The following is a 23,728-nucleotide window of genomic DNA, read 5'->3' on the forward strand; positions in this document are numbered from 1 at the left end:
GCAGCAAATACAATGTTGGCGTTCATTTCAAGGGGAACAGAATATAAAAGCAAGGAGATAACGCTGAGCCTTTATCAGACACTAGTATTGATTCCGGAAATGAAGGTTTAACATTTGGGGATTGTTTGGCAGCTTTGGGCCTGCACTCATTGGAATTTAGAATAATGTAGGGGAATCTCTTCGAAAAGGTGGGCGTGAAGAGGATGTTTCCTATGATGGGGGTGTCGAGAACTAAAGGCCACAGCCTCAAAACTGAGGGGCGACACTTTAGAACAGGAGCAGGAATTTTTTTAGCTAGTGAATCATGGAAGGCTCAGCCACAGACTGCAGCGGAGGCCAAATCTGTGGGTATGTTTAAAGCAGAAGTTGATAGTTCCCTGATTGGTCGGGCATCAAGGAAACAGTGAGAAGGCAGGTGTATGGGGTGGAGTGGGATCCAAGATCAGCCATGATGGAATGGCAGAGCAGACTCGACGGGCTGAATGGCCTCATTCTGCTCCTGTGTTCTATGGACATTGGTACTCTGTAAGACAGTGGAGTGCTAGGTCACAGCATCTTCTCTGGGTCCAATAAAAGGTGCAAGACCCCAGCGGACATTGGCACTGCAAGCCCAGTTCACTGGTTTATTGGCGAGACTGACAACGGGGAAGCTGTGTGGCCTCTGTTGCTGCAGGGACAAGGTCTTTGTTACCACAGCATTGTACCCAGGGCAGTGAGCGCTGCAGGCGGTGTTAGAGACAACAGAAGTGTGCCGTATTCTGAGCTGGCTCTCATCAGCGCTGATCTTGTGTTCGCTTGGTGGAAGGTAAGCTGGATGGCCCAGCGCAAGGTGAGCAACGCGACTCCAGCACCATCAAACTTCAAGCCTCGACACTCAGGGGCGTGTGTTAATATTGTTGTGACTGTACGTGCTTTCGTATCTATAAGTGGTGTATTCTGTTGTATGTACAAGAACGCTGTTTCAATTAGGTGAATTAAAACTAACCTTGAACTTGACTAGACGGGACAGGGTCTCACCTTGAAGGCCGGCTCCGGGATACGTTTGTAGAAGTCGTCCACGGGTGCGCTGACGTCAACCGGCACTGCCCACTGCTCCTTCTCCAGCACCACTTCCTCTTCCTTCTTGCTGCCCGCGGCCGGGGGAGGCGTGGTCACCTTCTACGGAGAGAAGGGACATCAACCAGAGATGAGGGAAACTTTCCCTAGGCAGAGTGTGGTGCTTCTATGGAATTCATTGGCACAGGCAGCTGTCGAGGACAAGTCATTGGGTATATTTAAAGAGGAGGCTGATAGGTTCTTGATTAGTCAAAGGTTACTGGGAGAAGGCAGGAGAATGGAGCTGAGATCTAAATCTAATTATTTTTATTTATTGAGATGCAGTGCAGAACAGGCCCCTCCAGCCCAAGGAGCAGACTCGATCGACCAAATGGCCCAGTTCTGCCCTCCTTGCTCTAGCACTCAGGTCCTCAGATTAGTTGAGTTGTCTCCTTACTATCCCCTTGAATGGAATGGGCTGAATGGCCATCACCCCTTCTCCACAGTTCCGGATGGTGTGCCTGTATTAGCAGACTAGTCCCACATCCCCCACTTCCTCCTTCTACTGAAGCTCATCCCTCCCATCTGGGTCATGGGGAGTGGGGAGAGTAGGGAAGGGAACACAGAAAGAGCCCCCACTTCCTCCCTCCCCTGAAGCTCATCCCTCCGATCTGGGTCACGGGGAGTGAGCGAGAATGGGGAAGGGAACACAGAAAGGGTCCCCACTTCCTCCCTCCCCTGAAGCTCATCCCTCCGATCTGGGTCACGGGGAGTGAGCGAGAATGGGGAAGGGAACACAGAAAGGGTCCCCACTTCCTCCCTCCCCTGAAGCTCATCCCTCCGATCTGGGTCACGGGGAGTGAGCGAGAATGGGGAAGGGAACACAGAAAGGGTCCCCACTTCCTCCCTCCCCTGAAGCTCATCCCTCCGATCTGGGTCATGCGGAGTGAGCAAGAGTAGGGAAGGGTGCAAAATGGGAAGGTTTGATCTTCAGGCCCTTTTACCTTGCTGTCCCACGGAGTGAAAGCAGCTACTGATGTATTGTCATTGGAGAGGAAGTTCACAAGAATTATTCTGGGAATGAAGGGGTTAACAATGAGGAATGGAATTCGGAAGAATGTTGTGGCAGGGGGGAATCTCACTGAAACCTAGTGAATGTTGAAAGGATTACATGGGGTGGAGGTGGAGAGGGTGTTTCCTATGGTGGGGGTATCCAGAACTACAGAGCACAGTCTCAAAATTGAGGGGCGATCTTTTAGAACAGAGGTAAGAAGAAATTCTTTTGGCCAGAGATTAGCGAATCTGTGGAATGCTCTGCCACAGACTGCGGTGGAAGCCAAGTCCATGCGTACATTTAAGGTAGAAATTGATTGTTTCCTGATTGTTAAAAGGAAATGGCGAGAAGACAGGTGTATGGGGTTGAGTGGGATCCGAGATCTGCCATGATGGAATGGAGAAGCAGACTCGATGGGCTGAATGGCCGAATTCTGCTCATATGCTTTACGGTCTTCCCATGAGGCTTCCTCAGTGGGGCAGGGGGTGAGGAGGCTAAATTGGTGAGAGGCATACACACCAACATCTCTGGGTCCCATATACAGTGGCATGCAAAAGTTTGGGCACCCCGGTCAAAATTTCTGTTAGTGTGAATAGCTAAGCGAGTAAAAGATGACCTGATTTCCAAAAGGCATAAAGGTAAAGATGACACATTTCTTTAATATTTTAAGCAATATTACTTTTCTACTTCCATCTTTTACAGTTTCAAAATAACAAAAAGGGAAAAGGGCCTGAAGCAAAATTTGGGGCACCCTGCATGGTCAGTACTTAGTAACTCCCCCTTTGGCCAGTATCACAGCTTGTAAACGCTTTCTGCAGCCAGCTAAGAGTCTTGCAATTCTTGTTTGGGGGATTTTCGGCCACTCTACCTTGCAAAAGGCTTCTAGTTTTGTGAGATTCTTGGGCCGTCTTGCATGCACTACTCATTTCAGGTCTATCCACAGATTTTTGATGATGTTTAGGTCGGGGGACTGTGAGAGCCATGGCATAACCTTCAGCTTGTGCCTCTTGAGGTAGTCTTTTATGGACTTTGAGGTGTGTTTAGGATCATTATCCTGTTGTAGAAGCCATCCTCTTTTTACCTTCAGCTTTTTTTTACAGACGGTGTGATGTTTGCTTCCAGAATTTGCTGGTATTTAATTGAATTTATTCTTCCCTCTACCAGTGAAATGTTCCCCGTGCCACTGGCTGCAACACAAGCCAAATGCATGACTGATCCACCCCCGTGCTGAACAGTTGGAGAGGTGTTTTTTTCATGAAATTCTGCACTCTTTTTTCTCCAAACAGGCCTTCGCTCATTGCGGCCAAAAAGTTCTGTTTTAACTTCATCAGTACACAGGACTTTTTTCTAAAATGCATCAGGCTTGTTTAGATGTTCCTTTGCAAACTACTGACGCTGAATTTTGTGGTGAGGACGCAGGAAAGGGTTTCTTCTGATGACTCTTCCACGTAGGTCATATTTGTGCAGGTGTCGTTGCACAGTAGAACAGTGCACAACACTCCAGAGTCTGCTAAATCTTCCTGAAGGTCTTTCACAGTCAAACGGGGGTTCTGAATTGCCTTTCTAGCAATCCTACCAGCAGTTCTCTCGGAAAGTTTTGTTGGTCTTCCAGACCTCAATTTGAGCTTCACTGTTCCTGTTAACTGCCATTTCTTAACTACATTATGAACTGAGGAAATGGCTACCTGAAAACACTTTGCTATCTTCTTATAGCCTTCTCCTGCTTTGTGGGCATCATTTATTTTAATTTTCAGAGTGCTAGGCAGCTGCTTAGAGGAGCCCATGGCTGCTGATTGTTGGGACAAGGTTTGAGGAGTCAGGGTATTTATAAAGCTTTGAAATTTGCATCACCTGGCCTTTCCTAACGATGACTGTGAACAAGCCATAGCCCTAACAAGCTAATTAAGGTCTGAGACCTTGGTAAAAGTTATCTGAGAGCTCAAATCTCTTGGGGAGCCCAAACTTTTGCATGGTGCTCCTTCCCCCCCCCCCACTCTGAAATTGTACAAAACAAAAATAATACAATAATATTGCTTAAAATGTTGAAAAGAATGGTTCACCTTTAACTTTATGACTTTTGGAGATCAGTTCATCTTCTACTCACTTAACTATTCAGAGTAACAGAAATTTTTACCAGGGGTGCCCAAACTTTTGCATACCACTGTATATAATATATTCATTCACACGCAACCCCCTCCCAAAGGGATTAGACACTCGGGGGTCACAGTGGGCACCGTGCCAACTCTCAACCCTGCTTCCTGACCTGCAGCACTAGTTCCTCCAGGCTGTTGGTCCGAGCCAGGGGCAGCTTCCCTTCTGCAGTTCCCCGGTTCCTCTCCTCCTCCTCCTCCTCCTCGTCGCTGGAACACCCCAGCTGGCAAAGGTCCATCACTTCCATGAGCTCTGTGAGGCTCAAGAGGCCAGGGACAGCCTTCGGCCCTGTGAGGGGAGGAAGAAGCAGGTGGTTACCATAGCAGCCTCAGAGAGCTGGTCTCAGGATAGACAGCCTGGAGCGTAAATCTCACCGCCTCAAGGACAGTACAGAAAAGACCGTCTGGGATGTTACCAGGACTAGAGGGCACAGGTTATAATAAGAGACTGGACTGGCTGCAACTGATTTCCATGGAGGGAAGGAGCTTTACACAACATAAAGATGACTCACTCCCCACAAAGGACAGGAGAGTTTAAAAAGATCAGCGTTACTTACACACGTACATTGAAAACTCAAAACCAGACCGGGAATTAACAGAATCAGGTTTAATATCACTGGAAAATGCTATTGCCTTTTCTCAGTCTCTTCACCTCTGCCACATCAGTTCTCAGGACGAGAGCTTCCTTTCCAGGACATCAGAGATATCGTCCTCCTCCAAAGCAGAGTTCCTCCTCCTCCACCATTGATGGTGCTCTCACCCTCATTTCCTGCACATCTTCCCGCTGCCAGAGTCCCTCTTGTCCTTACCTCCCACCCCACGAGCCTCCAACACATCATTCGCTGCGACTTCCACCATCTTCAACAGGATTCTACCAGCAAATCTATCATCTCAACCCCCCCCCCCCCGACTCCACATCCACAAGGATCGTTCCCTGTGACTCCCTTGCCATTCAACCCACCCCACTGATCTCCCTCCCGGCATGCAACCTGCCCGTTCACCTCCATTCAGGGCCCAGGTGAGGCAACGCTTTACCCGTGAATCTGTTTGTGTTGTCTACTGTATCTGGTGCTCCCAATGCAGCCTCCTCCACATTGATGAGACCCGAGGTAAAATGGGGAAAGCAATGTGTCGACCACCTCCACTCCATCGATCAAAAGCAGAGTTTCCGAATGGCCGACCATTTTAGACAATAGACAATAGGTGCAGAAGTAGACCATTCGGCCCCTCGAGTCTGCACCGCCATTCTGAGATCATGGCTGATCATTCACTATCAATACCCAGTCCCTGCCTTGTCCCCATATCCCTTGGTTCCCCTATCCATCAGATATCTATCTAGCTCCTTCTTGAAAGCATCCAGAGAATTGACCTCCACCGTCTTCCGAGGTAGTGCATTCCACACCTGCACAACTCTCTGGGAGAAGAAGCTCTTCCTCAACTCTGTATTAAATAACTGACCTCTTATTCTCAATCCATGCCCTCTGGTACTGGACTCTCCCAACATCTGGAACATATTTCCTGCCTCAATCCTATCAAATCCTTTAATTATCTTAAACATTTCAATCAGATCCCCTCTCAATCTCCTCAATTCCAGCGTGTACAAGCCCAATCTCTCCAATCTCTCTGCGTAAGACAGGCCTGCCATCCCAGGAATCAACCTAGTGAATCTACGCTGCACTTCAACTGCCAGAATGTCCTTCCTTAACCCTGGAGACCAAAACTGTACACAATATTCCAGGTGTGGTCTCACCAGGGCCCTGTATAAATGCAAAAGGACATCCTTGCTCTTGTATTCAATTCCCCTAGTAACAAAGGCCAACATTCCATTTGCCCTCTTCACTGCCTGTTGCACTTGCTCATTCACCTTCATTGACTGGTGAACTAGGACTCCTAGGTCTCTTTGCATTTCTCCCTTACCTAACTCTACACCGTTCAGACAATACTCTGCCCTCTTGTTCCTGCTTCCAAAGTGGATAACTTCACATTTATTCACATTGAATGACATCTGCCAAGTATCTACCCACTCACCCAGCCTATCCAAGTCTCCCTGTATTCTCCTAACGTCCTCTTCGCATGTCACACTGCCACCCAGTTTAGTATCGTCAGCAAACTTGCTGATATAGTTTTCAATGCCCTCATCTAAATCATTGACATAAATCGTAAAGAGCTGTGGTCCCAATACAGAGCCCTGTGGTACCCCACTAGTCACCTCCAGCCAGTCCAAGAAACACCCATTCACTGCTACCCTTTGCTTTCTATCTGCCAACCAGTTTTCTATCCATGTTGAAACCCTGCCCCCAATGCCATGAGCTCTGATTTTACTCACCAATCTCCTATGTGGCACCTTATCGAATGCCTTCTGAAAATCTCGGTATACAACATCCACCGGCTTACCCTCGTCTAACATCCTTGTTACACCCTCAAAAAACTCCAACAGATTAGTCAAGCATGATTTGCCCTTGGTAAATCCATGCTGGCTCGGCCTAATCCTATTTCTGCCATCTAGATATGCCACTATTTCGTCCTTAATAATGGACTCAAGCATCTTCCCCACGACTGACGTTAGGCTAACAGGGCGATAGTTCTCTGTTTTCTCCTTCCCTCCCTTCTTGAAAAGTGGGATAACATTAGCCACTCTCCAACCTTCAGGAACTGATCCTGAATCTAAGGAACATTGGAAAATGATTACCAATGCATCCGCAATTTCCTGAGCCACCTCTTTTAGAACCCTCGGATGCAGACCATCTGGACCCGGGGATTTATTAGCCTTCAGTCCTACCAGTCTACTCATCACAGTTTCTTTCCTAATGTCAATCTGTCTCAATTCCTCTGATATCTTATGACCCTGCCCATCCATACATCTGGGAGATTGCTTGTGTCCTCCCTGGTGAAGACAGATCTAAAGTACGCATTAAATTCTGTTGCCATTTCCCTGTTTCCCATAACAATTTCTCCCAATTCATTCTTCAAGGGGCCAACATTGTTCTTAACCATCTTCTTTCTCTTCACATAGCTAAAAAAGCTTTTGCTATCCCCTTTTATATTCCTAGCTAGACTGAGCTCATACCTGATTTTTTCTCTCCGTATTGCTTTTTTAGTTAAGATCTGCTGCTCCTTAAAACTTTCCCAATCATCTGTATTCCCACTCATCTTAGCCCTGTCATACTTCTTTTTCTTTAATGCTATACATATTTTAATTCCTATCCCCATTCCCGTGCTCACCTGTCGGTCCATGGCCTCCTCTTTGTCCACAACGAGGCCACTCTCAGGGTCAGGGAGTGACATCTGGGTAGCCTCCAACCAAATGGCACGAAGATCGATATCACCTTCTGTAATCTTATTTCCTCCCATTCCCACTTGAGCCTCCTGCTTAACATCTTCTCCTCAGCTCCCCTGGTGGCCCTCCTCCTCCCCTATCAGATTCCTTCCTCTCCAGCCCTTTACCTTTCCCACCCACCTGGCTTCACCTATCACCTTCAAGCTCGTCCTCCTCCCCTCCCCTCACCTTCTATTCTGGCATCACCCCTTTTCTTTCTAGTCCTGATGAAGGATCTCAGCCTGAAACATTAACTATTTATTAATTTCCATAGCCGCTGCCTGGCCTGCTGAGCTTCTCCGGCGTGTTGTGTGTGTGACACAGAGTGTGGTGTGGCCTCGAACACACTGCCTGGCCTGCTGAGCTTCTCCGGCGTGTTGTGTGTGTGACACAGAGTGTGGTGTGGCCTCAAACACACTGCCTGGCCTGCTGAGCTTCTCCGGCGTGTTGTGTGTGTGACACAGAGTGTGGTGTGGCCTCAAACACACTGCCTGGCCTGCTGAGCTTCTCCGGCGTGTTGTGTGTGTTACACAAAGTGTGGTGTGGCCTCGAACACACTGCCTGGCCTGCTGAGCTTCTCCGGCGTGTTGTGTGTGTGACACAGAGTGTGGTGTGGCCTCGAACACACTGCCTGGCCTGCTGAGCTTCTCCGGCGTGTTGTGTGTGTGACACAGAGTGTGGTGTGGCCTCGAACACACTGCCTGGCCTGCTGAGCTTCTCCGGCGTGTTGTGTGTGTGACACAGAGTGTGGTGTGGCCTCGAACACACTGCCTGGCCTGCTGAGCTTCTCCGGCGTGTTGTGTGTGTGACACAGAGTGTGGTGTGGCCTCGAACACACTGCCTGGCCTGCTGAGCTTCTCCGGCGTGTTGTGTGTGTTACACAAAGTGTGGTGGGTGCCCGGGGTGGTGAAGCAGAAACATTTTAAGAGACGTTTAGATAGGCAGATGAACGTGCAGAAAATGGAAAGGAACTGACATTCTGTCGGCAGAAGAGATTCGTTTAGTTGGCCATTTAATTGGTTTGACACAACTTTGTGGGCCAAAGGCCCTATTCCTGTGCTGTACTTGTTCCAGTTTCTATGTAGCAGCAGGAGAGATCTGCACTGCCAGAAAGGTGACAGACCTCACACCACAGGGTCTTCATGAGCTACAATGGGACACGAATCCGATGTGGATGGAGTTCAACCTGGATAGGCATGAAGTGACACTTTGGAAGGTTTAACGTGAAGGAAGAGCATAGGGTTAATTTCAGGATTCTTGGCAGCATGGAGGAACACAGGGTCCATGTCCATCGATCCCTCAAAGCTGCTGTGCAAGTCGACTGCATAGTTAGGAAGGAATATGGTGTGTTGGCCTTCATTAGTCAGGGGACTGAATTCAAGAACCGCAATGTAACGTTACAGCTCTACAAAACTCTGGTTATACAACACTTAATATTATTGAGCTCTTCCAGTCAGCTTATGATAGGATGTGGAAGGTTTAAAGAGGGTGCAGGTTGCTGCCTGGATTAGACAGCATGTCTTTTGAGGAAAGGTTGAGCGAGCCAGAGCTTTTCTCTTTGATGAGAGGACACTCGATAGATGTGTCTAGACTCAAGATGATAAATACATCGATGGAGTGGACAGCCAGAGCCTCCTTCTCGAAGAGCATAGTTTTAAGGCGATTAGAGGAAATTAAAGGGGAGAAGTCTGAGAGTGGTGAGTGTGGAGTGCTCTGCCAGGGGTGGTAGAGGGAGATTCAAATGGGCATTTAAAAGACTCTTAGATAGGTACGTGGATGAAGGAAAGAAACTGGAGGGCTAAGTGGAAAGAAAGGACCAGCTACCACTTTGTCTGTCTTCCTCCCCTCCTCCATCTTATCACTCTGAATCCTCACCTTTTTTCCCAGTCCTGATGGAGGGTCTTGGCCCGAAACGTCAACTCTTTACCCTTTTCTGCCTGACCTGCTGAGTTCGTCCAGCATTTTGTGTGTGTTGCTTTGGATTTCTAGCATCTGCAGATGTTCTTGTGGGAAGAAAGTGTGAGATTGATCTTGGGCGAGGTTAAAATGCTAGCCCGACACCACGGACGAAGTTCCTTCCTCAGTTACTATCGCGGAGACGTGAGCCGGATGTCTGGACACTTCTGTTTGTGGGAGTTGCTGTGCACATCCGAGCCACTGTGTCTCCTGCATTCGGGCAAGGGGCAGAAATGCAATTCCCTGCACCCCACCCACGAGGTACCAGTCCCGAAACAAAGGAACACCGGCTCCCTGCCCCACCCTGGGACTTACCCGCTTGCTTGAAGTCCAGACCCTTCTTCCAGCCAGGCGGCACCGTCAGCAGATCTAGCACAGGGAGGGGACGTGGGGTCAGTACAGGGAACAGCGGAGCACCCAGCCCCTAGGCTCGGCTAGATCCCAGGACCTCCACATCACCCACCCCCCCAGACTCAACACTCGCCTCCCCTCCACCACACCCAGGATAGTGAGATCCTCCGAGAGGGAACTAGAGGGCACAGGTTTAACGTGAGGGTGGGCGGGTGGGAGAAGGAGAAAGAGATTATGTTTTATATTGCTCTTAGAGATGCAGCATTGAACAGGTCCTTGCAGTCCACAAAGCTGAGCCACCCAGCGACCGACTATTTAAACTGAGCCTAAACACAGGACAATTTGAATGACCAATTCACCTACTAACCGGTACACCTTTAGACTGTCGGGAGTAACTGGAGGACCCAGGGAAAACCCACATGCACACACCTTCTTACCGAGGATGCTGGGGTTGAACTCTGGCCTCCGAACGCCCCGAGCCGTAATAGATTCGCGCTAACCACTACACTGCCGTTAAAAAGGACCTGGGGGCAAATTTTTCACCCAAAGGGTGGTTTATATATGGAAGATGATAAGGCAAGTACAATGGCGACTTTTAAAATGCGCTCGGACAGGGAGATGGAGAGAAAAGTTTTAGAGGGTCAAACGTGGGCAAAGGGGCTGAGTAAATTTCTGAATCTGGTCTGGGTGGGGGGGGGGGATCCTGACACTCTCCCTAACAATTCTGCCCTCCCCCACTTTGCATGTACACCCACCATCCCAAAGCCCTACCACTCCCCACAGCCCTCCACATTCGAAGACACACACTGTTCTCAAAGTCGATATCTTCGTCAAGAGCATCATCCGTTTGAATCATATCCAGACTTGGCTCATCCATGCCCCCTAAAGGGAAGTGGGGGTGGGAAGGGGTGAGGGGTAATGGGGGAGTGGGAGGAGAGTAATGAGAATCATCAGCTAACAGTTGTAGTAAGATAGCACAAACACAGTGAGACAACTGCTGTGCCCCTGACCATGGAAAGATGTGGGCACAGTTCAGCATGTGACGGAAACCAGTCTGCTCTCCACTACACTACACTTCCCTCTGACTTGGTAAAATAGAGAGCGGAGTAATGACCCCACCAAACCAGGACATTCCCTCTTCTCCCCGTCCCATCAGAAAACCCTGAGAGCACATCCCTCCATGGTAAAGGACAAGACACAGACATCACAGTCCACCTCATCATAATCTGGCATTTACTGCACGTTTTCAGAGCTTTTACACTGTATTCTGCATTGTTACGGTTTACCTTGTTCTACCTCAATGCACTGTGTAATGATTTGATATGTATGAATAGTAATGCAAGACAAACTTTTCACTGTATCTCCATGAAGAGTGATAAGTATTTTTAAAGAGTTTTCATGTGCATCTCGAAACCGACAGTGAGATGCGTTGTTTGTGTGAAAGACCTGCACAGTCTGAGGGTGTACTGGGGCAGCCCGCAGGTGTTGCTACGCTCTTGGCGCCAGCATAGCGCGTCCAGAACTTACAACCCTAACCGGTACATCTTTGGAATGCGTGAGGAATCCGAAGTGCCTGCAGGAAAACCACACGATCATGGGGGAGCAAACAAACTCCAAACAATGGCAGCTGGGGCTCGAAAGCACCGTGCTAGCCACTACAGTACCGCACCACCTGTCACCAACACTGGTATCAATGACACGCCCGACGACTGAAGGTACAAGAGCAGGTCTGCAGAGCAAGAGCAACTGAAGAATCCCTGTGACCCAGGACTGCAAATCCACCCCCATTGCTGACATTTACTGGCAGCATTGCAGGCAAAGGGCTCGAAACATTGTTCAGGATCCCCACCACCCACCCCACAATCTCTCTGACCCATGACCATCAGGAAGGAGGTACAGTACTGTGCAAAACTTTTAAGTCTGTGTATATATGAATTGAATTGACTTTATTTCTTATATTCTTCACATACATGAAGAGTAAAAATCTTTACATCTCCATCTAAACGTGCAATTTATAAAAAATAGTATGTACAACAGGACGGCCAATATAGCATAGAAATACAAATTGTATTAACACGAATTAATCCGTCTGGTGGAAGAAGCTGTCCTGGAGCCTGTTGGTCCTGGCTTTTACGCTACAGTACCGTTTCCTGGATGGTAGCAGCTGGAACAGTTTGTGGTTGGGGTGACTCGGATCCCCAATGATCCTTCGGGCCCTTTTTCACCTGTCTTTGTAAATGCCCTGAATCATGGGAAGTTCACAACTACAGATGCACTGGGCTGTCCGCACCAGTCTCTGCAGGGTTCTGCGATTGAGGGAAGTACAGTTCCCATACCAGGCAGTGATGCAGCCAGTCAAGATGCTGTCAATTGTGCCCCTGTAGAAAGTTCTTAGGATTTGGGGACTCAGGCCAAGCTTCATCAACTGTCTGAGGTGAAAGAGGCGCTATTTTGCTTTTTCCACCACACAGCCGGTGTGTAAACTACGAGGTCCTCATTGACATGTATACCGAGGAGCTTAAAGTTGTTCACTCTCTCAACCCCAGATCCAGTGATGTCAATGGGGGTTAGCCCATCTCCATTCATCCTGTAATCCACGACCAGCTCCTTTGTTTTTGCAACATCGAGGGAGAGGTTGTTTTCTTGACACCACTGGGTCAGGGTTTTGACTTCTTCCCTGCAGTTATTGTTTGAGATCAGGCCAATCAGTGTATTTAATTAGTAGATTGGAGATGTGGGTGGCGACACAGTCATGGGTATACAGAGAGTAAAGGAGGGGGCTTAGGACACAGCCCTGAGGAGCATCTGTGTTGTGGGTCAGAGGTGAGGGAGCCCACTCTTACCACCTGTGTGTAATTATTTTGTGTATGTATATACGTACATACACACACACAATTATATATATACTGTATTGGGCTAAACACAAAATAATTGATTGCTCAAATATTCACCCCCTTCAAGTCAGTATTCAGTAGATGCACCTTTGGCAGCAATTACAGCCTTGAGCCTGTGTGCACGGTCTCTATCAGCTTCGCAAATCTGGACACTGCAAGTTTAGCCCATTCTTTACAAAACTGCTCAAGCTCTGTCAAATTGCATGAGCCCTTTTCAAGTCCAGCCACAAATTCTCAGTTGGATTGAGGTCTGGACTCTGACTTGGCCACTCCAGAGCATTAACTTTTTTTTGTTTTTAAGCCTTCCCTGTGCAGCTTTGGCTTTATACTGGAAGTCATTGTCTTGCTGAAAAACAAATCTTCTCCCAAGTCACAGTTCTCTTGCAGAATACACCAGGATTTCCCTGTGTTCTGCTGCATTCATACGCCCTCCAAGACCTGCTGTAGTGAAGCAACCCAACAGTAGGACACAGCCACCACCACACTCCACAGTTTCGATGGTGTTTTTGATAATATGTGTTGTTTGGCATCTAGTGATGGCCAAAAAAGCTCAATTTTGGTTTCATCAAACCATAGAAGCTTCTTCCAGCTGACTTCAGTCTCCCACATGCCCTCTGACAAACTCTGGTCAAAATTTCACGTGTTCTTTTTTCAACAATGGCTTTCTCTTCGCCACTCTCCCATAAAGCTGCTACTGGTGAAGCACCCGGGCAGCAGCTGTATGCACAGTCATGCGAGAAGGGGACTCGTGAGGGAAGCCAACAACAGCGGAGTGTCAACTATGTGACAAATCTGCAGCGCCCAAGGCTTCTGCTCACTGCTGTATTTGTCAATGTGCAGTGCCACAGGAAGGGCGCGGGTCAGGTGGCACAGAAGCAATGCCAGGGTCGGGGTTACAGCCAGCCCTGAGACACCAGGCAAGGTCATTTGATTCCAAATAACTGGTTTACTGAATGTCTCTCTGGTGCTTCCCACTCCATACCCTCTCCCTTCTTTCTCCAACCGTGATTCCCCCTCCCTGCCCCATTCCCACTGTAAATCCACAATAAAGATGCATATCAGAATTGGGTTTATCATCAGTCACATGTCATGCAATGTCTTCTTTTGGCGGCACCACAGTAGAAGACTGTCAGTACTGCGCAAAGGTCTTGGCCGCACTGTATACGCGTTCAGCACTGTTCAGTCGCAGCAGGGCCAGGGAGCAGACGCTTCCCTCAGGCTGGTCACCACCAAGGTCTCGTCGCCGGGACAGTGAGCTGTTTACTGACCCCGTGCTGCTTTTCAATTATATTTATGTACTGGTGGTAATATTCTGGTTTATGTGCTGTGTGTGATATACATTTTGTGGGTGCACCATAGTCCAGAGGAATGTTGTTTCGTTTAGTTGTATATACGAACAGACAGATGAGAGTAAACTTGAACCGAACAGCATTCAGGAAAGGTACCTGGCCAGAAGGGGTAATTGGTTGAACTGCCTCGTACAGACTCAGCCAGGGGTCCCGGTGGTCTCTGCAGAGACAGTGAGTTCTTGGCCGAGAGCCCAAAATCACTTAGGAACACCTGGACACAGAAACAGCAGGCATGTTCAACACAAAAATTCCAACCCACACAATTCCACTCACTTCCCACACCTTACAACGCACACTCAACAGGTTCAGGGCCCCTGATGCAAAATACTTGGGGCTGGATTTTGGAATTACTTGGATTTGGAAGATATAACGAGATAGCTTGGGATTGCATCATTTCCGACTGAGTTTATGTGCGACCGGAAAGCAGACTTTGTTCATTATACACACGTACTGATGTGTGTTAGATTTTCATCAGCGCCGATCTTAGATAAGAATAGCAGCAATGCTTCAGTAACAAATGAGCTCAACGACTTCTGTGCACGCTTTCAAAGGGAGAACACAACTATGGCTGTGAAGATCCCTGCTGCACCCGGTGACCCTGTGATCTCTGTCTCAGTGGCCAATGTTAGGCTGTCTTTAAAGGGACTGAATGCTTGTAAGGCAGAAGGTCCCGTTGGAGTACCTAGTAAGGTTCTGTGCCAACCCACTAGCGGGAGTATTCAAGGACATTTTTAACCTCTCACTGCTACGGGCAGAAGTTCCCACTTGCTTTAAAAAAGCAACAATTATACCAGTGCGAAAGAAGAATAATGTGGGCTGCCTTAATGACTATTGCCCGGTAGAATTCAAATAGACAGTGATGAAATGTTTTGAGAGGTTGGTCATAGCCTTTTCCCTGAGCCCCCAATCTCCTGCCTTCTCTCCATATACTGGCAAACTCATCAGCAGACACTACCCCTACAAATCTTTAAAAATTTAAAGTTGTGCTTTCTCTTAAATTTCTGCAACCAGCCTGCAAGTTTCATTGCGATGGAGTTTTGCTTGTTTTACACTCAGAATACCATTAAGCGGCATATATTCACTCCAGTGCTGACGAATCTATTCCTTCAGTTCACAATCGAGATCTTCATTTTTCACTTTGTGCAGTGTTTTTCTATTTCTCACTAAATTCTCCTCATTACACTTCTCAGTGAGGTCACTTCTCAGAATTGTCTGTGGTGCAGAGAAACCTCCACTTTGCCTGGGGAAAGCCAGCATCGTGTGGAATATTTTCAATCTGTGATGTCATGTAAGCACTCAGAAAAACTTCTTTTGGATTTGAAAAACTTATTTTGGATAAGGAGTACTTTATACACTGGACTCCAGTTAATTGGGCCAACAATTAATCAAGCCTTTTATTTGGGACAACTCGTTAAAAAAAAGTCGATAAAATAGCCAGATTCCTTTCGTTTACTTGGGACATTCTGCCGCAGGAGACCGTTGCTAAACAGTTTCCAACCAGTGTCAGTTGTGTGCTTTGTAAATGCTGCACATACTGAATTGTCGATTGGCCAAAAATAACAGATTGTATACTGCATAAAATTATAAAGAAAGTATATTTACAGATTTACAGATAGTAGGAAAAAGTATAAATAAATAAAAGGGCCCATAAGTTAAACCAGTCCAATCTGCACATATCATTGGAGCTCATACTGGAGTCGTTTTTTACTCATGAGATGGACCCACAAACTGCATGAAAAGCACCAACACATTTCGAACCTTCCTACACTCACGCACCGTCCTCACCTCACCGTACCCCACACTCACGCCCCGTCCTCACCTCACCGTACCCCACACTCACGCTCCGTCCTCACCTCACCGTACCCCACACTCACGCTCCGTCCTCACCTCACCGTACCCCACACTCACAGCCCGTCCTCACCTCACCGTACCCCACACTCACACCCTGTCCTACCACACCGTACCCCACACTCACACGTCCTCACCACACCGTGCCCTACACTCCTGCCCCGTCCTCACCACACCGTACCCCACACTCACGCCCCGTCCTCATCTCACCGTATCCCACACTCACGCCCCGTCCTCACCTCACCATACCCCACACTCACACCGTCCTACCACACCGTACCCCACACTCACACCCCGTCCTCACCACACTGTACCCCACACTCACACCCCGTCCTCACCACACCGTACCCCACACTCACGCCCCGTCCTCACCTCACCCCACACTCACACCCCGTCCTCAACTCACCGAACCATCCTACACTCACGCCCTGTCCTCACCTCACCGTACCCCACACTCACAGCCCCGTCCTCACCTCACCGTACCCCACACTCACAGCCCGTCCTCACCTCACCGTACCCCACACTCACAGCCCGTCCTCACCTCACCGTACCCCACACTCACACCCCGTCCTCACCTCACCGTACCCCACACTCACGCCCCGTCCTCACCTCACCGTACCCCACACTCACAGCCCCGTCCTCACCTCACCGTACCACACACTCACGCCCCGTCCTCACCTCACCGTACCCCACACTCACGCCCCGTCCTCGCCTCACCGTACCCCACACTCACAGCCCGTCCTCACCTCACCGTACCCCACACTCAAACCCTGTCCTCACCTCACCGTACCCCACACTCACGCCCCGTCCTCACCTCACCGTACCCCACACTCACAGCCCGTCCTCACCTCACCGTACCCCACACTCACAGCTCGTCCTCACCTCACCGTACCCCACACTCACACCCCGTCCTCACCTCACCGTACCCCACACTCACGCCCCGTCCTCACCTCACCGTACCCCACACTCACGCCCCGTCCTCACCTCACCGTACCCCACACTCACAGCCCGTCCTCACCTCACCGTACCCCACACTCACACCCTGTCCTTACTTCACCGTACCCCACACTCACACCCTGTCCTTACCTCACCGTACCCCACACTCACACCCTGTCCTCACCTCACCGTACCCCACACTCACACCCTGTCCTCACCTCACCGTACCCCACACTCACACCCTGTCCTTACCTCACCGTACCCCACACTCACACCCCGTCCTCACCTCACCGTACCCCACACTCACACCCTGTCCTCACCTCACCGTACCCCACACTCACACCCTGTCCTCACCTCACCGTACCCCACACTCACACCCCGTCCTCACCTCACCGTACCCCACACTCACGCCCCGTCCTCACCTCACCGTACCCCACACTCACAGCCCGTCCTCACCTCACCGTACCCCACACTCACAGCCCGTCCTCACCTCACCGTACCCCACACTCACACCCCGTCCTCACCTCACCGTACCCCACACTCACGCCCCGTCCTCACCTCACCGTACCCCACACTCACAGCCCCGTCCTCACCTCACCGTACCACACACTCACGCCCCGTCCTCACCTCACCGTACCCCACACTCACGCCCCGTCCTCGCCTCACCGTACCCCACACTCACAGCCCGTCCTCACCTCACCGTACCCCACACTCAAACCCTGTCCTCACCTCACCGTACCCCACACTCACGCCCCGTCCTCACCTCACCGTACCCCACACTCACAGCCCGTCCTCACCTCACCGTACCCCACACTCACAGCCCGTCCTCACCTCACCGTACCCCACACTCACGCCCCGTCCTCACCTCACCGTACCCCACACTCACGCCCCGTCCTCACCTCACCGTACCCCACACTCACAGCCCGTCCTCACCTCACCGTACCCCACACTCACCCTGTCCTTACTTCACCGTACCCCACACTCACACCCTGTCCTTACCTCACCGTACCCCACACTCACACCCTGTCCTCACCTTACCGTATCCCACACTCACACCCTGTCCTCACCTCACTGTACCCCACACTCACACCCTGTCCTCACCTCACCGTACCCCACACTCACGCCCCGTCCTCACCTCACCGTACCCCACACTCACGCCCCGTCCTCACCTCACCGAACCCTACACTCACGCCCCGTCCTCACCTCACCGTACCCCACACTCACACCCTGTCCTCACCTCACCGAACCCTACACTCACACCCTGTCCTCACCTCACCGTACCCCACACTCACAGCCCGTCCTCACCTCACCGAACCCTACACTCAAGCCCCGTCCTCACCTCACCGAACCCTACACTCACGCCCCGTCCTCACCTCACCGTACCCCACACTCACGCCCCGTCCTCACCTCACCGTACCCCACACTAACGCCCCGTCCTCACCTCACCGTACCCCACACTCACACCGTCCTACCACACCGTACCCCACACTCACACCCTGTCCTCACCTCACCGTACCCCACACTCACACCGTCCTACCACACCGTACCCCACACTCATGCCCCGTCCTCACCTCACCGTACCCCACACTCATGCCCCGTCCTCACCTCACCGTACCCCACACTCACGCCCCGTCCTCACCTCACCGAACCCTACACTCACGCCCCGTCCTCACCTCACCGTACCCCACACTCACGCCCCGTCCTCACCTCACCGAACCCTACACTCACGCCCCGTCCTCACCTCACCATACCCCACACTCACGCCCCGTCCTCACCTCACCGAACCCTACACTCACGCCCCGTCCTCACCTCACCGTACCCCACACTCACGCCCCGTCCTCACCTCACCGTACCCCACACTCACGCCCCGTCCTCACCTCACAGTGCCCCACACTCACAGCCCCGTCCTCGCCTCACCGTACCCCACACTCACAGCCCGTCCTCACCTCACCGTACCCCACACTCACACCCTGTCCTCACCTCACCGTACCCCACACTCACGCCCCGTCCTCACCTCACCGTACCCCACACTCACGCCCCGTCCTCACCTCACCGTACCCCACACTCACGCCCCGTCCTCACCTCACCGTACCCCACACTCACGCCCCGTCCTCACCTCACCGTACCCCACACTCACGCCCCGTCCTCACCTCACCGTACCCCACACTCACAGCCCGTCCTCACCTCACCGTACCCCACACTCACACCGTCCTCACCTCACCGTACCCCACACTCACGCCCCGTCCTCACCTCACCGTACCCCACACTCACACCCTGTCCTCACCACACCGTACCCCACACTCACACCGTCCTCACCTCACCGTACCCCACACTCACACCCTGTCCTCACCTCACCATACCCCACACTCACGCCCCGTCCTCACCTCACCGTACCCCACACTCACGCCCCGTCCTCACCTCACCGTACCCCACACTCACGCCTCGTCCTCACCTCACCGTACCCCACACTCACACCCCGTCCTCACCTCACCGTACCCCACACTCACGCCCCGTCCTCACCTCACCGTACCCCACACTCACGCCCCGTCCTCACCTCACCGTACCCCACACTCACGCCCCGTCCTCACCTCACCGTACCCCACACTCACAGCCCGTCCTCACCTCACCGTACCCCACACTCACACCGTCCTCACCTCACCGTACCCCACACTCACGCCCCGTCCTCACCTCACCGTACCCCACACTCACGCCCCGTCCTCACCTCACCGTACCCCACACTCACACCTCGTCCTCACCTCACTGTACCCCACACTCACGCCCCGTCCTCACCTCACCGTACCCCACACTCACGCCCCGTCCTCACCTCACCGTACCCCACACTCACGCCCCGTCCTCACCTCACCGTACCCCACACTCACGCCCCGTCCTCACCTCACCGTACCCCACACTCACGCCCCGTCCTCACCTCACCGTACCCCACACTCACGCCCCGTCCTCACCTCACCGTACCCCACACTCACGCCCCGTCCTCACCTCACCGTACCCCACACTCACGCCTCGTCCTCACCTCACCGTACCCCACACTCACACCCCGTCCTCACCACACCGTGCCCTACACTCCTGCCCCGTCCTCACCTCACCGTACCCCACACTCACAGCCCGTCCTCACCTCACCGTACCCCACACTCACAGCCCGTCCTCACCTCACCGTACCCCACACTCACACCCCGTCCTCACCTCACCGTACCCCACACTCACGCCCCGTCCTCACCTCACCGTACCCCACACTCACAGCCCCGTCCTCACCTCACCGTACCACACACTCACGCCCCGTCCTCACCTCACCGTACCCCACACTCACGCCCCGTCCTCGCCTCACCGTACCCCACACTCACAGCCCGTCCTCACCTCACCGTACCCCACACTCAAACCCTGTCCTCACCTCACCGTACCCCACACTCACGCCCCGTCCTCACCTCACCGTACCCCACACTCACAGCCCGTCCTCACCTCACCGTACCCCACACTCACAGCCCGTCCTCACCTCACCGTACCCCACACTCACACCCCGTCCTCACCTCACCGTACCCCACACTCACGCCCCGTCCTCACCTCACCGTACCCCACACTCACGCCCCGTCCTCACCTCACCGTACCCCACACTCACAGCCCGTCCTCACCTCACCGTACCCCACACTCACGCCCCGTCCTCACCTCACCGTACCCCACACTCACAGCCCGTCCTCACCTCACCGTACCCCACACTCACACCCCGTCCTCACCTCACCGTACCCCACACTCACACCCTGTCCTTACTTCACCGTACCCCACACTCACACCCTGTCCTCACCTCACCGTACCCCACACTCACACCCTGTCCTCACCTCACCGTACCCCACACTCACGCCCCGTCCTCACCTCACCGTACCCCACACTCACAGCCCGTCCTCACCTCACCGTACCCCACACTCACAGCCCGTCCTCACCTCACCGTACCCCACACTCACACCCCGTCCTCACCTCACCGTACCCCACACTCACGCCCCGTCCTCACCTCACCGTACCCCACACTCACAGCCCCGTCCTCACCTCACCGTACCACACACTCACGCCCCGTCCTCACCTCACCGTACCCCACACTCACGCCCCGTCCTCGCCTCACCGTACCCCACACTCACAGCCCGTCCTCACCTCACCGTACCCCACACTCAAACCCTGTCCTCACCTCACCGTACCCCACACTCACGCCCCGTCCTCACCTCACCGTACCCCACACTCACAGCCCGTCCTCACCTCACCGTACCCCACACTCACAGCCCGTCCTCACCTCACCGTACCCCACACTCACGCCCCGTCCTCACCTCACCGTACCCCACACTCACGCCCCGTCCTCACCTCACCGTACCCCACACTCACAGCCCGTCCTCACCTCACCGTACCCCACACTCACCCTGTCCTTACTTCACCGTACCCCACACTCACACCCTGTCCTTACCTCACCGTACCCCACACTCACACCCTGTCCTCACCTTACCGTATCCCACACTCACACCCTGTCCTCACCTCACCGTACCCCACACTCACACCCTGTCCTCACCTCACCGTACCCCACACTCACGCCCCGTCCTCACCTCACCGTACCCCACACTCACGCCCCGTCCTCACCTCACCGAACCCTACACTCACGCCCCGTCCTCACCTCACCGTACCCCACACTCACACCCCGTCCTCACCTCACCGTACCCCACACTCACACCGTCCTACCTCACCGTACCCCACACTCACGCCCCGTCCTCACCTCACCGTACCCCACACTCACACCCTGTCCTCACCTCACCGTACCCCACACTCACGCCCCGTCCTTACCTCCCGGTACCCAAGCAGCTCTCCCGTGGTTGGTTTCCGCTCCACCTGCAGGGTCGACTGAGCAGGGGTGACGTCCACGTGGTACAAAGCATCCACACATTTCTCTCTCGGCCATATCCTGCCAAACAAAACGAGGAGGAGAACAGAGAAATCAATGGAGTGACCTGCGCGGAAACTGAGGAACCCCAGCCGGGGAAGACCGGTGCACTCACATTCAGGGAAGCCTGCAGCCAACACCGAAATTCTGAGACTGGGGCTGTCAATTTTGGTGTGGGTATCAGAAGTTAGCGAGGGGTTGTTGGCAGAAACCAGGGAGTAACGGTTTGTGTAACGATTCACAGTGCCAACATTGAGATACCAATTCCTCTGAGGGATTTATAGGGTATCCCCGTGACCATGGGGGTTACCTCCTGGTGCTGCGGTTTCTTCCCACAGTCCAAAGAGGGACGGGTTAGGGCTGGTAAGTTGTGGGCATGCCATCCAGGCACAGGAAGCGTAGCAACACTTCTGGGCTGCCCCGCAGCAAACCCTTGGACTGTCTTTTCCTTCGGTGTACACTGTATGCTGCTGTAAAACAATACATTTTATCATACGCACCCAGCCGCCACTTTACCAGGTTCCCCTGTACCTAATAAAGCAGCCACTCTGTTCATGTTCATGGTCTTCCACTGCTCTAGGTACAGAGGAGATGTCAGGCGTAAATTTTTTACTCAGAGTGGTGAGTGCGTGGACTGGGCTGCTGGTGGCAGTGGTGGAGGTGGATACGATAGGGTCTTTAAAAAAACTCTTGGATACATGGAGCTTAGAGAAATAGAGGGCTATATGTAAACACGAGGAAATCTGCAGATGCTGGAAATTCAAACAACACACACAACAGGCCAGGCAGCATCTATAGGGAGAAGTGCTGTCGATGTTTCCGGCCGAGACCCTTCATCAGGAGTAACTGAAAGGAGAGATAGTAAGAGATTCGAAAGTAGTGGGGGGAGGTGAAATATGAAATGATAGGAGAAGACCGGAGGGGGTGGGATGAAGCTAAGAGCTGGAAAGGTGATTGGCGAAAGTGATACAGAGCTGGAGAAGGGAAAGGATCATGGGACGGGAGGCCGCAGGAGAAAGAAAGGCGGGGTGGGGAGCACCAGAGGGAGATGGAGAACAGACAAGCAACTAAATATGTCAGGGATGGGGTAAAAAGGGGAGGAGGGGCATTAACGAAAGTTAGAGAAGTCAATGTTCATGCCATCAGGTTGGAGGCTACCCAGCCGGTATATAAGGTGTTGTTCCTCCAACCTGAGTTTGGATTCAGTTTGACAATAGAGGAGGCCATGGATAGACAAATCAGAATGGGAATGGGACGTGGAATTAAAATGTGTGGCCACTGGGAGATCCTGCGTTTTCTGGCGGACCGAGCGTAGGTGTTCAGCGAAACGGTCTCCCAGTCTGCGTCGGGTCTCGCCAATATATAAAAGGCCACACCGGGACACTTCACCTGTGAGTCAGCTAGTGAGGTATACCGTGTCCGGTGCTCCCGGTGTGGCCTTTTCGCTGAATGCCCCTCCTCCCCTTCTTACCCCATCCCCGACATATTTAGTTGTTTTTTTTTTCTCTCTGTCTCTGCACATCGCTCTGCCTGTTCTCGGCCTGAAACATCGACAGTGCTTCTCCTTATGGATGCTGCCTGAACTGCTGTGTTCCACCAGCATTTTATGTGTGTTGTCTGGGTTATAGGTAAGCCTAGGTAGTTCTAAGGTAGGGACATGTTCGGCACAGCTTTGTGGACCAAAGGTGCTGTAGGTTTTCTATCATCCATTTCAAGGTGTGACACGTTGTGTATTCAGAGATGCTCTTCTGCACACCACTGTTGTAACATGATTATTAGAGTTCCTGTCAGCTTGAACCAGTCTGGCCATTCTCCTCTGACCTCTCTCATCAACAAGATAGCCTCGCCCACAAAACTGCTGTTTTATTTCGTTGCTCGCACCACGCTCTGCAACCTCAGTGACTCCTGCCAGGAA

General features: G+C 52.1%; 1 protein-coding gene across 2 annotated transcripts in view; it reads right to left on the reverse strand.

Annotated features, from left to right (window-relative positions):
* skic2 (SKI2 subunit of superkiller complex) overlaps positions 1-23,728 on the reverse strand; it is a 159,323-nt gene that overhangs the window by 79,086 nt on the left and 56,509 nt on the right. For both annotated transcript variants that reach the window (XM_059957481.1, XM_059957482.1), the window contains exons 4-9: positions 21,717-21,834; positions 14,202-14,316; positions 10,670-10,744; positions 9,827-9,880; positions 4,353-4,528; positions 1,018-1,158 (exon numbers count right to left, since the gene is read on the reverse strand). In XM_059957481.1, coding sequence (XP_059813464.1) covers positions 1,018-1,158; positions 4,353-4,528; positions 9,827-9,880; positions 10,670-10,744; positions 14,202-14,316; positions 21,717-21,834 — 679 coding nt within the window. The remainder of the gene's footprint in view (positions 1-1,017; positions 1,159-4,352; positions 4,529-9,826; positions 9,881-10,669; positions 10,745-14,201; positions 14,317-21,716; positions 21,835-23,728) is intronic.

Source organism: Hypanus sabinus (assembly GCF_030144855.1).
Source record: "Hypanus sabinus isolate sHypSab1 chromosome 5 unlocalized genomic scaffold, sHypSab1.hap1 SUPER_5_unloc_1, whole genome shotgun sequence".
Taxonomy (NCBI): Eukaryota; Metazoa; Chordata; class Chondrichthyes; order Myliobatiformes; family Dasyatidae; genus Hypanus; species Hypanus sabinus.